General features: G+C 36.5%; 1 protein-coding gene across 2 annotated transcripts in view; it reads left to right on the top strand.

Moving 5' to 3' along the window:
* Positions 1-8,214: 8,214 nt before the first annotated feature.
* The window catches only part of LOC135692158 (fibrocystin-L), a 58,339-nt gene continuing 50,680 nt past the window's right edge, over positions 8,215-15,873 (top strand). Inside the window, exon 1 of one of the 2 annotated variants that reach the window (XM_065210213.2) lies at positions 8,215-8,558. In XM_065210213.2, coding sequence (XP_065066285.2) covers positions 8,516-8,558 — 43 coding nt within the window. In that variant the 5' untranslated portion in view covers positions 8,215-8,515. Of the gene's footprint in view, positions 8,559-12,621; positions 14,398-15,873 lie in introns of those variants that run through there. The other variant, XM_065210211.2, reaches the window with a different exon arrangement.

Below are 15,873 nucleotides of genomic sequence, written 5' to 3'. Positions count from 1 at the left end.
TTATACTTAGCTTGAAATAGTGGAACGTTCCAGAACATACTAGAACTTTTGCTTGTTTGTAATCCCTTAGAATAGCTCTTCATAGTAGCTTATTTAGGCCTAATGTAAACACATAGCCTCGTTTTCGTTTTATTGACGTAATTGTACCTCGGGAACCTTCATGAACTTTCTGAGGGTATCCCAAATTAGCTATAACGTAATTAATATTTTTAGAAGCCTTGTAATAAAATGGTACGCAATAATGACAGCGGTTGCTAGAACATTCTTAGACTTAGGTATAAAAGCAGTCGAGATTGTTGAAGTAGGAGTAGTTGTGTTGATCGTGAACGTGATAAACATTAAAGATTTCTGTGAACAGATTCGTGATTTATTGTCGCGGCTAACTATACGATTCCCGACACTATAAGAGTGTGAAAGACTCTCCAGCAACAATAAACGCTTTTGAGATTTGAACAAATATTGAGTAAAATTTAAAACATTATGGTATTGTACAGCAATAAATTTATGTATAAATCCCCTTGCCTGGAGGGGATGTACCAATCGCCACTCTATTAAAAAACGACTAGCGACTTTGCACTCCAAGGAACCGAAATTTGAATCACTGAATGGAAGGAAGTAGCGCTTCTGTAGAAATGAGTTGTTCATTCATTTCAAAGTTTACATCATTTCCTCGTTTGTTTGAAGTTAATAGCCAACACTTCTCACCTCATTGTTATCATAACTCGCTTGTAAATAACCTTCGCCGTGGCATGTAAGTATCCTTCGGCATCATTCTAGGATTTCAATTCTAAATGAATTGATGATAAAGACACCAGTTTGCCTTCTACAGAGAAACCTATTCGAGTTACGCAAGCTACGTCTTTATTTGCGTAGAGGCACTAACATGGGCTACTTTTGATGATATGACGAAACTAGAGCCCAGACCTTTGGCTTACGCTGGTTGCTTTGATAGTAGGTCCAATCTGATAACAGTAGGTTAGTTCGTGTTGAAATAAATGCAGTTCAAAGGCCAAATCGTTGAAGTTGCTTTGAATTTACTCAACTTTGCTTGAAACGTTCCAGAAAATTAGAAATATTAAACCTTCCTGAAGGGCCAAAATACTTAGGCCCAATGCAAGCGTCTAGAAGTCTGAAAAGCGTTATCATTCTAAAAATCACATAGGCCTATCTGTTTTAACTGATTGTATTGGGGATAAAAGGGAGAGTTAGTTGTTGACCAAAAACAAATTTACAGAAAGGATGTTGGTTTTTTGTCCATGTTTAGTGATATTTACTAATTAACCCCTGTTGTATGTAGTATGTAGTATTGGGCCGACCTACTGGTACGTCTGAAGGCAAGCGATTTCATAACTTCTTTGCGCATATGGAAGGGAATCATATTGTCATCAAGAAGAATCCAAGGAAATACTGACGTCAATTATTTATCATTGTCCAGCCCATTGTCCAGTAGATTTTCAATTGAAGGCGTGCAAACGACTGACGTCAAATGCAAAAAGTCTGACGATTTTTATGAAGTAGTAAAGTTTGCTTCACAGTAAGATGCTCTTTTGCTGCCATTCTTGCATCATACTAGATTGTTTAAATTGTGTTGTTTATGCTACTTCTATAATGCGCTTAAACGTAATTATTATTCATATATGTTTAAAAAAATTTTGGTTGTAAAAGTAACACACACATTCTAAATCTAATCTTCTTATTATTTAACTTTGTGTGCATGTTAGCCAAAGACGTGGGATTATTTGCCTGAAAATACCTTACAGCTGCCCACGTCGCCAAATAAGTCGACATGCACTTTGATTATAAAAAAAGCAGAACGGAGAAAATCCGTTTTAAGCAATTCCGGCCGCTCTAAAGAGCAGTGGAGCCAAGTAACGGGTTGTTCCCCCAACTACCTAGTTTTCCATCATCACCAGCCCCCCACCAAGGGCGTAGCGTGCGGGGGGTGTCAACTTTTAGAGAACTCATCGGTAGATTTACATTTTTAACAAAATAATTTTATACAGAATAGAACAAAAGAATTTCTGTTGGTAAAATTTGATTTTGCATCTCTCACAGATCTCACAGATCACAGTGACGTCACTGATCATCACTGACCATGTTACCAAGTCTCTAAGTCTTGTTTAGGCCTAGTTTATAATGCAATTCCCCTTCCCAATGTTTTTAAAAAAGTTTACATCCGATCAAACGAAAAATTCCTTAAACTGCAATGGTTTATTGCAACAGTAATTCCATAGATGGAGCTGTACGAAAAATGTCTGTGTTTATTGCTTCAACAGAAATTCTTCAAGGAGGCCGTTTATTGTTCACGGCATCAGGTTTTCTGAATGTTTAAATGCAAAGACACAGTGTGCCGGTCAAGTAACTCAGATTTAACGTCTGTAACAAGATTAGCCATTGATTTGCGCCCAGGGCTGCGTAATATGCATTCAAATTCACAAGAAACAAACACAAATAGCATCCTGTGTGATTAATACTCCGTTTGAGTTATTTCTGTGCCACGCTTCAAAGAAAAGATGCCATTAAGATAATATAAGACCGCCTTATGATATTGAATGCTCACTGTTAACTAAAGCGTTTTGCAGCGTTTTCCGATACACGTCACGCTGACGTTCATCCATGTCTTGTTGCTATGGACTAATATTTACATTTATAAATGATTACATCAGTGGAGGATAACTAAGATTGCAATCTACGTTTAACCATTGAATGTTTCGCTCCTAATTTTTTCGCATGTTAGTTTCAACAAATCCAACGTTTCATTAATCTTTTGAGTTAAACCATTCAGAACAAAGATATTGGTAAAGCAGGAGATCCTTCAAGCTATGCAGAAAAATTTGGAACTTCTTTCTCATTTTTCGCCTTTTTGATTTATAAGATTGATATATTATTTTTTTAGACAATTAAACTATCCTATACCTTCCTGGAAAAGATTGTAAATGTCTTTTAAGTCGTTTGAATTCGCGAGATGATTGAGAGGAAGGCGGATCTGTCTTTAGCGTGTGTCTTGTATCTTGGCTTTTAGATGCTGGTAAGACTACTTCAGCCAGTGGCGGAGCCAAGGGGTGGTATGGGGGGTAATTCCCCCCCACTTTTGTCGAAACATGGTCTACATATTTCGTCTAAAAATGGATTAAAAACACTAGGTGGGGGTAGATTATATTCCCTAAGGAAATTTGACCTGATACAAAGCACTGAAACGAGGCCAATAGGGCGTGGTCTCACGGGCAACACCTATTACCCTCCCACTCTGCAGTAGCTGGGGCCGCCACTGACTTTAGCTTGTCCTTGGTACTTTTTTGGAGCTTCAAACATGTAAATCATTGATCTTCTTGCACACGTGACTTCAGTCAGACTCAGCTTATGGCCAACCGTTTACCTTTGTTTACCGTCTTTGATTGGCTGGTTTGCTCATGTTTACATTTCTCTTTGTAATGTAAATTACATTTACATTTCACTGTTTACATTGATCGTAAGAAGAATTTTCTTATACGACGTCTATATATCGTGTATTTATTTCTTTCCGAGGTTACTGGTTTCGAAACTGCATGTCAGGAAGAGACTTGTGTAGCATCAGCTTTTTCTTGACTTCGATCTTTTTGTTCAGCAATATCTTATATATATTGACGAAAGTGCAAATGCATATGTATCCTTCTTTCTTTTTTTCTTCAATTGTATTATTATTCTTTTAACAGTTTTGTTCTGCTAAGTAGTGAACGTGTTGTTCTGTATTCCTCTTTATCTTTGAAGAGGTTGCATTTCTTGAAGCAAGTCAATTTCTTCTTGAAATATAATTACATTAGATTTCATCTAGGCCGTATGCTTTTGGAGAGTAGATCAAAGCAATGTTTTTGCTGATTTTTACGAGTTTACTCGCTGAATGCAAGAGCGTCTTAACATCGCGTTCTGTATTGATAACATCGTTAGTTCGAATCCGGCTCGGTGGACCATATCCAGAAATATTATCTGCTTGTGACTCACGTTCAGTGTGGTACTACAGATATACATAAAAAATGAAGATTTATTGTTCAGGCTCAATCCATAATTTAAACCAAGAGTACTGTATGATATCGATCCGTCTAACTCCGTTCTGAGTCTAATCTAATCTAATCTCATCTAATTTCTACCATAAATTCAGCTTTTCATTTTCTCATTTTTGATTTTCAAATAATTCAAGGAGGGTAGCACTTCAGCAAATGCTGTTCTACAAGGGACCTTCCATTTAATTTACAATATCACAATTAAAAACAAAGCTTATTCATAACACTACCTAAAAGATATACAAAACTAAGTCACAATATACTTAGAAAGTGACTAAATTCCAAGTGACTACAGCAACAATTGTTGAGTCATACGTCATAATGCAATTTCTTACATACCTTAAGCCGTGAATGATTGAGGTATTACAATGGTGGCCAGTGTGGGTCTTGCTCGTAGATTCTATACATATAAAACTCGAAAGATTACGCTTGGAGTGAGTATAGTCACGTATAGCAAGGATGATTTTGCGGTCTACGTTTAACTGTTAAATGTGACTGTTTAATAGCAACTGGGCATCATTTTTGTATATAAACTTACTTTTAGGGTAATTTTTTATGTTTGGGATGTAGAATCAGCTAGCAAGGATAGATATTGTCAATAGAACAAATAAACTTGTTTGGATATACAGAGTGTAGCAACAATAACTCACCATGAAACAATCTGTTTATGTCACGCCAGCATAATTGTTGCTCAGTTGCTTGTAAAGGATTTAGTAATTCTCACTAAACTTTAGCATTTTTCATTAGTCCTGTCTTTGTTTGATGACCATCAAAAGAGTTTGGATGTAGCCTGTCCTGTAATGCTACTGCCAAAGGCATTCGCCTCTGGACGTTGTTCTTGGTCTGGTAAAAATAGGACAAGGTATCCAGTTGCAACAAGCTGATAACGGGTGATAAACGATAGAGATAAAGTTAAAGGAGATAACTAAAAGGTGCTAAAAAGAGGGACAATAGGAACTAGGTAGATGATATTGTTGCTATAATATTATAGCTTCCAAGAGTCTACCAATGAAGATACTTGGAATGAGCATTTCGATGTTGGTGGGATTGAAACGACCCTTAACTCAGCGACTAAATCCGTACAACAAAGTTTATTTTCTGCACGCACTACTTTTGACCTTATTCCAAGCAAGAGAGTTTAGCCTTTCAAAGGAACAACAATAACCACCCGTGATTATCGTCTGGTTGTTGTGACGACAACAGTGCGTTTTTAAATCAAAGAAACAATTACTGACAGTGATAGTTCTGAAAAATTCATAAGATACAGTTATGATCTTCCTTATCCCTATAATTTGCACAAAGGGGTTATTGTGTTGATATCACCAACGATTTTTAACGTGCTCCAAAGAAGGTCACAATCATACCATAGATAGACCCTCGTGAAAGTCGCTGGCGTCAACAAAGCCCTTTGCAATAAGCTTATTGCAATGTGCTAACAAAAGTCGCCATCCAGGTCATTTGAATTTTTATTTACTTTAATTATATGGATAGTTGCATCTGCATATATCATTTGAATTTGAAATAAGAATATAAGGTGAAACCCGTATAAAAGAGACTGCAGTTTGAAAAAGTATAGGAGTCATTTCCTCCTGTTACAGAAATTTCTGTTAGAAGGACTTTTACTGTATAACAGATTGGCAAAAACTATTTTTATCATTATTTTTATCAATTAATATACAGTAGCCTGCTAAAATGTAGCTTATTTACAGCTAGCTAAGGCCTACAACAAAATAAAAGTAAGATTAAGGTGCAAGGAAAAATTAATACATGAATATAGATAATAAATATTGTGACAGCAATTATATATATCTATGGTTTGTACGTCTATTCTGATATTTTATTCAAGAAAGGAAATTCCCTCATCTATCCATTATGATAAGCTTCTTGGAAATTAAAAGATTGTCTGATTTTTATATCTTGTTTGATAACTTATTTCATAATCTGCAACCAAAAAAAGAGGTGCTTCTAAACCATATGTGGTTGTTAGTCTTTTTGGGAGTTTTAATGAGTTTTCATTTCTTAGATAATGATAAGGCTTTTTTTCGATACATACTTTTTTTGTAAGAATACCTAATTTCTCGCTGAACCTCAATATTCTTAAAAATTTTCGATTTTGAGCCTAGGTTCATTCTTAAATTACTCTTGTCCAACACAAGGGCTAAATTCGCCTTGAGATCAAAGAAAAACATCAAATCTTTTTTGATGTGTTGCTTCATCGTAAATTTCAACAAGAACAAACAGAACAACAAATGTGATATTAAAATGCAAAAGCTAATGAGACAAATACGATCCTATTCCACAAACGTCAAAGTGACAGTTGTTTTGCTTTGGGAGAAAACTCAGATTAAGGAAAAATTTTAGTCTTTATGAAGATTGAGCCTGGCATTATTCTTAAATTATTCTTAAATTATTCTTAAATTATTCTTAAATTATTCTTAAATTTTAGCAATTTTGAGCCTCAATATTTTTATAGACTTTATTCTTATAAAAAAGTGTGTAGTCAATATTAGAGGCAGGTTTTTTCAAAACTCTAATCCGTTAGTAACTGCAGGTTGTTTATGTAAACGGACACTGTATTATTGTTTTCAAATAATGTTTTATAATCAGATCCAAGGATTTTTCGCGGATGGGATTGATCTCATTATTCGATTTTCCATCACAGAACATGGGCAATAGTTGAAGTGGGATAGAATAAAGGCCCTGAGAATTTTTGTTATTTTTCAGTGTACAAGTTGTTTGAAATATGCGACAGTGCGTGAATTTTTTGACTGACTCTTTTGCATAAAGCATATAAATATGGTTTAAGTGATAGATCATTTAAACCTGTGGTTTTATCAAATGTGGTTTTATAAAATGTGGTTTTATCAAGGTTTAGCCTTAGTAATTTTTTATCTTTACTCTCTATACTTCCCTAGAACTGTGACGCGAATATTTTGGATTCAGGAGGGACATCTGCCCCTGAATAGATCCTAACTAGTGAAATCACCTCCCGATCGGATATTTTTTGCATGAAATAGCGGAAGGGCATTTATACTGGGAAATTCACTGTTATTGACTCCAACCAAAATCCTCAAAATCTACCACTGCCTTAGAATCCAGTAAGGGGTAACAATTTAGCATGTTCCCTAGAAATGTATAACTCACTGATATCAATTTTATATTTCTGAGACTAGAGTTGAATAATACATTTTAGTTTGAAATTAGAGAGGTTTGCACCCAAGATAGCAATCCATTAAAACGGGCAGGATTATTATACTTCTTTCCCAATATTTGATTTTTCCAACGACCTTTTATGAATTTGAACGACCCACAGATTTAGTTACCGACACAGGCTCTTTAGAGTCTTGGGAAAATAATCCCCTCTTCGCAACCTTGGTTTCATTTTTCTCGTTGTAATAATTTCAAAGCTGATTTTCCACATTTCTTCTGGGCGTATTTCTAAAAGATACTGTTAGTGGTGGAGCTAAGATTTTATGAACGGGAAGGGGTTCCCGTGTTAAAAAAACGAATAACAGAAAGTTGTCCTATAACTGCTTTTTGGTATACATTACTTCGAAACAGTACAGAAAAGTTAGCAACATCAAAAACCAAATCATTTATCGCCTTGTTTCTGTGATGCAAACCAGGAAAAGTATACTATATCCCCATTTTCCTCTGTCATTTGGAAACTTTGCTGGACAAAAGGCTCATTTCACATCCAAGTGCGACAGTGTTCCTACCCTTGCGCTTTGCAGCTATCAATGTAATGGAAGAGGTTGTAACATGGTGTTTTTAAGGTAACAATTATATATAATATTGATTGAATTATCAAGGGTGCGTACACTAACAATGGCAAATTTTTTACTCTTGTTTAATAGAATAAAGCGATCTTAGTAAAATGCATGTCAAAAATCTTACTCTCTCTTTACCTCCAAAAATACGGATTTCTTCTTCTCTAAAAGAAACTGATAAAGAAGATTGTTTAAAGGGGAGAGTGGAAGATGAAAATTCCATTGAAAAGTTAAGTTTGTGTTTCAAGACAGTTTGCAATGATTTTATCATGGAAAATGATTCGAATGAGATCAATTGCATTTGTAATGATTTATTGCCCTCGCTGCTTTCCGAGGCAAATCCTCTTATGTTGAAAACGTCTTCCGTTTGAAAAGGTGACCTACAGATCCACCGAGTGGTAGGATGTTCACGTGTTCTCGAACCTTACAAAACTGATTTCTTGCGCCACTTTGAAAAGAACGAGCAACCAATTGAATCGAATTTCAAAAGAATGAGTTGATGATTATGTTTTGCACAATAAGCGTAACTCAACTGGGAGTCGCGCATTATAACTCAGGTATCATTGACTTTGGTGTGCGGGCGCATCATATGTTAGCACTTTGAAATAACCAGCTTCTAAGAATCGAATTTTCCTTAAAAATAAAGCACTCAGAGATAACAGGACTTGACAGAGATAACAAGACAAGTGCCACTTGGCGGAACATAGTATGGGAACGTCTTGGCTTTCTTGTCTGAGTTTCTTTTGCATAGGTAGGTTGTATCTTTGTTTTCTGTTTGCTAGATTGAATCTCGGTTGATCGAACCATAGTAACAGGTTTGAAATTTGTACTCTTTCTCAATAAACCCGTACTTTGGCAACCAAACGAGCTGACTTGAAACTCAAATACCTGTTAGCAACTAGATCTCACGTCCCCTTTGAATCAAAATTCAGCTTTTTTTTCTATATTTTTTATTTTTGATGTTGAAGTTTTTGTTGATGGTATCTGGAGACGACGCAAATTGCTGTGAGCTGAGCTGGATTAGAAATGTTTGTTTATTTTCTGCAAGATTTTCATCCACAATCAGCGATCGCAGTTTCTCATACCAGATTTAACTCGATTAAGCAGATTGCGTAATTAAACTATATATCAAACCATGCACATATGGTTCTATCTTTTAAAGTTTTCAGCAGCGGAAAATTAGCGATAGGGATTGAGATTGCCCTCTATCTTTATCAGAAGATGGTCGTTTTAGATTACGTCAATGAAACGACGGGAGCGTGAAGCCTGATCCCCTCGTACGTCACCCTTTTACTGGATAGGTAAAGGCCCCTCTCTACTCAATAAGTTAAAGCCCTGTTCACGCTATGAAAACGCCGGACCCGTGAGATCTGAAGCTTTCTTGATTTTTTTTGCAAATTTTTTTGTTTGAGTAAGGGGAGTCGCCAGCTGTCTGTACTTCCTTGCGTAGGAATCACGAGGTGTGGTCACATCGAAAGGAAGGACCAGAACATTGCTCGATAAACATATGCTAAGAGTACTAAAAACTCTCTTTGGACGTTAGATAGAAAAAATACCGACAAGTACAAAACAGCATATTTCGCCTCTTCAAAATGAAAATCACCGTAAGAAGAAAAGCATTTTTTCAGAAAAGTCCCTTGTGACGTGTGAAGGAACCATTGTTTCAGCTTTCAGTTATTGTTATGCCTTCGTTGCATAACTTGCAGTGTTCGGTTAAGGCTTTGTTAGGGGAAGAGTACCTCGATGTTGGATCAGAAAGAGGTATAGGAGAGTCTGGTTATGTTATCCTGTCACTAATACGATGGTTATGATAAAGCGGCAATTGAATTCATAATTATTAATCAAATTATCGTAAAACCAATTCATTATGGCAGTATTAATGAAACAATCAATAAAGTAAAGTATACTTTTGTGGTTGAAATTCGAAAACTTTGATTCTTCTATTTGATATTAAATTTGTTTGAATAAGCTTCATCTATCTGTCCTGTTTGACGCTTTATCCCAGAATAGGCAGAGTGGTTCCATAGAAGCAGACATGTCAATCCTCCTAAAACCTGCAAGATTTATGTCAGGGCATAGAGATTTATGCGTTTTGATTGCAAGGTTGTGCAAACTACAAATTAGAAACCATCCGGGAACTGCACTGCCATTTTCAGTTTAAGTCATAGTAAGGATGGACTGGCGTACAGTGGCGGCGCCAACAATTAGTCTCTGAGGGGGGAGGGGGGACAAATCAAGCCCTTTTTACCCTTCGGAAACCTCCTTTTACAAAAAGGGAACGCCAATTTTACCTGAAGGGAGCTGCTAGCTTTTGGCTACGAAAAGGCAGTTTCAAAATCATAGGATTACATCACAAAAAGTACGTTGTCAAAATATTTCCCCTCCCCTAAAATTTAGACGAAAAACAAAATTCATCCTGTCGAGAACTGTCGAGGGACGTGTCCCCCCATGTGATAAAGCGCTATCAAACTATTGCTGGCGTAACCATGTTTTGCCCACAATTGTCTTGTATGGCATCCATTCTCACTTTGGTTTGTGTACTACTCATTGGTGTTTGACTTCTGCAGCAATCTTTTACATTTCTCAATATATTGCGCAAAATGATGCGTATATCGGGCTTCCTCCAAAGCTCAGAAGCCGTCAAGCTGATTTTTTCGTCATCTCATGCCTCTTTCCCTTAGGTGGTACAAATTGTTTTCGAAATAATATACCCCCAAAGACGCACAGCTGCAGTGCTGAGTCTCCAAAGATCTAGGGATACTTTTCTGCCCAAAAACAATCCTTTGATTTTTTGGTACACTTCATTTCTCAAATTTTGAATACGATAATCCGCTAAAATCACTTAGAATCGTTTAAAGTGGATATGTATATAGTTACTTTTCCCCTTACTTTTGAACAAAAACTGGGCTGGAAACTATATGTTGAGATAAAAATACATTCAAAGAGTTTTTGAAGTCAACCTTGCTGGAGCGTTATGCAACGAAACATCGTCTCTAAGAGGAGTGAAGTTAGCGACGTCCTTGATGGCGAGTTTTGAAGAGAGGCGGGCCGAACTAAGATTTCGAAAAATGCGTATCCCATTTAGGCGTGGTTAGGCAAGGTTAAAGAAGAGAACTGTTAATCTTCCAGACTTTGTTAATCAGAGGGGTATTAAATGTTTGCGAATCTAACAGAACTTCAAGTTCTATTACGTAAGAAATAGAACTTGAAGCTGTTATCCAATATCCTTCTGTAAACAAAAAGTCGAGTATAACGCCGCTAAAATTAGCATTTCATCTTGAATAAAGCTAAAAAGTTATCCGATAGGGTGATGCATAGTGCTGTGAAAAAGCAAGGGGACTCTCAAGCAAAATATTGCAAAAATGGCAAAAGTAAAAATTGGCTGCTTTTCGAAATTGAGAAAGGAGTTCATCCTTCCGTAGCCCTCCTGCACTACACCCTTGACCTTCCTCCTTCGGAAACCCCCTGCACCCAGGCAATCGCGATAGTTCATATTTTTTGACAAAATCAAGCAAAGATGTAAGCTGTAAAACACCTCATATTTCAGTTAGGCATTTGCAGGGATTTTAAAATGGAAAAAATATGCTTTCATTACATAAGCTAGTGTCAAGATTCTTGCAATAACACAAATTTAAGATAAGATTTAGCATACAGTCCATTGGTAATTGCCTTTGATACGAGTTCTTAAGCCGGATACTTGTTATCATTTTGCTACCATGGCAACATACCGGTATGTTGGTTACTGTTCTATGGTTGTCGTTTGTAGCCACCCGCACTTTGGAGTAATTGCTTCTCCATGAATCCGTTGACCACCTTTGTGCTAAAGGAGTACGTTGCATACACGTGATTATTCAAAAAACATGATTTTCTTGAGCTTAAACAATACTCTAAAATCAATCTTATAGTTAATTTCTTAGAAGTATGCTTACTAAAAACATAAAAAAGGTTTACCCTAACTGCTGATTATTTTCAGTGTTTTTTAGATTATTCAAAGAAATAAAAGACGTGATAGACTTCCCCAAGAATTAAAGTTTCCTATGTGGGTCTTGAGGGTGTTCGTTACAGACTAGTGTCACTGGTAATGAGTGGTGTTCAAATGGTGTTGGGGTTACCCTGATACTGGGTCAATCCTTTTATAATATATTGCTGCATGTAGGCAAATGGTTATATGCGAACACTAGTGTGGCCCTACTTGAAGGTTCTGGAATGCCAGGGGCAAGGTTTTATCTAATAAACGCACTCATAGAATTCAGGAGTTCTTAAATCTAATGGTTCTGATTATGTATGCTCGTTTCAGTTATATACGCCTTCACGAAAATTCAGCCCGGGCATAGGGTTATCATATGTTGCTAGTTTTGCATGTAAACGTAAGTTTTAGCTAATTAATGTGCATCGAGGAATTACGAAGGCAATGTTAACCTTTGAGTGAATGACAGAGCCTTATTGCAAGAACAACTAAATGACTTTTTAAAGAACAATTTCCCGCCATCAGTTGACATTTTTCCGTTGCATTTCATTTCGTTTTACATATAAATGTTTTATTTCATTTAACTTCATTGCATCACTCCATTTTCGTTTTCATATCTTCGTTAATGCTTGTATCCTTCCGTACGCCTTTCTTTTTTTCGATTGCAAGTGCATTTTTCGTTTACGCTTGCATCGCTCCGTATGCGTTTGATGTACCCGTTTGCGTAGGCAACTCTCCGCTTACGATTGCATCGCTCCATGTGTGTTTGATATATCCAGGGACTGATTCAAGCAACAATGACGGGGGGGGGGGGGGGGGTTGGAGGGCTTTAGATACTAATTGGATTTCGGTGCCAAGTCTGTTATTTTTTAAAGACCTCTTCTGACCGTAAACTTTTTGAAGAAAATATCCTGTAAAAATAGTTTTGAATTTTTGGTCAGAAAATTTCAAATTATGCGATAAAGATATTATTGTTTGATACGAGCAGGAGTCCAGGGGCGTAACTAGGCCAATAAGCTTGAAGTGGTGAAAAGGGTGCCCTGCAGACCTCGAAGCAAAGGTTCGTTTATAGGTTACTAGTGAAAGCTTATACTAATGGGATTAGAGTGCATATAATTCTCCTAGGTCCCAGGGTCTCCTCATCTGACAAATTCAATCATACAAACAGCCTCAGAAATATTTATAAAGAAAGATCGCATATGCGGAGTTCTGCTATCATTTCTGAGTTAGAATATCAGAAAGCATATTCACACTGTTTAAAAGTCTAGGTCTTAAAAATCGTAAAAGACAGTTGTCAAGCTCTCTGTTAGGGTCTGTCTCGTTGGATCTTATTCCCTGTTAAACTACAATCATGTTAAGGCCTAGCTAGCTATTGTTGCGAATAGCCACAAAACATTATACCACTGCTGATAATGCTTGGTTTGATCGTGGAGGTCGTTCTCTTTTGTGACCAAATAGTCACCTAGTCATTTTGGGGAAAAAATTCTGAAAAAACAGAGGGTTTTTAGTTATTTGACCATAAAATAATGAAAAATGACAATAAGTACTCCTGTAAGATCCTGTACAAATACAGGACGACTGTTTTGATTATATCAACAAGCAAGCGAAACATCTTATTTGATATTTTGCCTCAAAAAAGTTGAATCTTGGCTCTCCTTTCTTTTCTGATAAAGAGAACTTGTACACACATGTTTGTATGAAATTAAGCCCAGGTACCCTGATACAAAACCTATCTCTCTTCCTTTTTCAATACCCAGAGTTTCTTAAAAAAAAGTTTTTTGAGTTCCAAGTGCTAAAGAGATAGTCAAAAGAAAAAAATAAGGCAACATAATAAAATAACATAAAATAGAACACCTACTCAGTCGCTAGGAAAAGTTCTTTGTATTCTCTCAATGTCAATTAGATCATAAAATCGGTACCTTTTGGGTTTTGAAGAACTATTATCATTCAATCTTTAAAATTATCACTTTTTTAAGGTTGAGAGGGATCGGTACTGTGGCTTTCAATTCTTTTCTATCAATTTTAGGCCGGTTTGTTGTGCACGTTTTCCGATAAAAAGTGCGTGCAATCAGTTTGGGTAGTTGTAGCGTTTGATTCAAAGGCCGAGGTACAACGTTTTATTTTCGGGGAGGGGGGGCAGCCCAAAATAAAAGTATTTTACTTATGCTACTTTAGTGTTTTGGGGAGGCTAAGCTCCAGTGCCCCCCCCCCCCTCCCGGTTTCTCGGTCGATCGATTTCAAGAGATGAAACTAAGTTACGTCACGTCGTAAAAAACCATTCCCCGGTCTCAGATTGTTAAAATTACATCTAAATCGGTTGAAATATAACCCTGCTACATGGTGAAAACACGGCTGCCTGTCGAAAGATATATCTAAGACAATGTCATCGGTTCTAAGTGCTTCTAACCGCACATATATAACCGCACATATATATATTCGATTTAAAGCAAAGCCACTGTTGGTACCTGACATTCTTATGAGTTTCAATAGTTCTATACTGAATACGTTTGCACTTGAAAAAGAAACTCTTTAGCAAGGAAACCGCCATTCTGCCTTTGCAATGCTCGGATGATGGCGATTAAACAAAAGATTTGTCTTTTTTGTGCTTTCATTATCGCATATGGTGAGTTCTGCTATCATTTTTGTGAAACTTTTAATTTCATAAATATTTGCATTGAGCAGTAACTGCTACCAAACCTAATTTGAAAAACGTCATGAAAATTTGATGACTTAGCTTGTTGCTGCAAGTTTTTAATTTTCACATTGTGTTAACTTCATGTTCTGATTCGTAAGGAGCAGCAAACTTTAAAGACAGATTCTATCAAGCGCCTTTTGCATTGAACATTGCTTTTTTCTATGTCAAAATCCTGAGAAGCTAAGAAGCAGATCTTCGATTAAACCAGCATCCTACATCCCTACCTGAGCTGATCCTTAACGAAAACTTTCAACTGAAAATCTTGGCTTTCTTTAAGTCGGCATTCTACATAGACCCATGTCTTTTAAACGAAGTTCTTCTTCGTGAATAACGAAAAATGTTCTTTATATATACACTGACTGACGACCATGTCTTTAGGTTATCTTCTCTAGATTCTCGTGCTATTCTAATTTGTAGTTCTTTGAAGACTCTTTGTCTCGTCGAAGAATTTTGCTACCATTGCTAAACTACATCAGTTTTTCTCAGGCATCTGTGCAAACGATGGGTTGATCTTTACCAAGAGCACTTTCTCATTCTGATGCAACTCTCTATAAAAGACCCTTCTTAGTTCTCTTCATAGCCTATTATCGGTTGATTAAATTCGAAAGCTACTTTTGCATCGAAATGTTCTGGTGCTCTATGTCGCATGGCTTCGACGTTTAGTGTAATTTAAGACGCAGGCAAGAGGTGTGGTGATTCGTATTAATAGACCCAAATCAACACTAAAATAAGAACTTTGCTTTTTTAATAGCTCATTCCACTACCTTATGGTCAGGGTATCATGCTAGGGGAGGGGTTGAGTGCCCTTGCTGATACCTCAGAATGACCAATCGCTCTTTAGAATTCGAGTTTTCTTCAAAAAAAAACAGCCATAAATATAGAAAATTTCAAGCAACTAATCATAACGTGGTTTTTTTTGCAAATAATGGTGTCTGCTCATTCTGGAGTATTTGAGACTCTTATTCAATCTCTTGTCTTGCATAATACTAGTCATAATTAGTGAAATCACTGTTACCAATAATGATTGACAGTAGACAAATTTTGATATGTATACCGATACTTATGCTTTCAATATTGTCTTTGTGATATTTTCGCAATAGCACTTCTTACCTGTTTAAAGGTTAAAGTTGTACACCATTAGAGTGGATAGGGCTGGTAACTTTCTAATCAATAGGAGATAGTTCCCTTAAATATCTTTTTCACGCTAGAAAGTTTTCGAGATCAAATCTTGCTTAATTTTTGATTTTGCAGCACAGCTTTGTAGATTGTGAAATGAACAGAAAGATGAGCCTTTTTCGAATCCAACCTTACAAGGTTCTAGTTAGCCCACGAATCATATGAGTAGAACATAAGAATGCTCAACTTATACAAGCCTTGAAAGAAGAAACATTTAAGTTGAGCCCA

The sequence above is a fragment of the Rhopilema esculentum genome, chromosome 13 (assembly GCF_057945365.1).
Source record: "Rhopilema esculentum isolate cy_ngs chromosome 13, ASM5794536v1, whole genome shotgun sequence".
Lineage (NCBI taxonomy): Eukaryota > Metazoa > Cnidaria > Scyphozoa > Rhizostomeae > Rhizostomatidae > Rhopilema > Rhopilema esculentum.
This window is presented reverse-complemented; position numbering and strand designations above follow the sequence as displayed.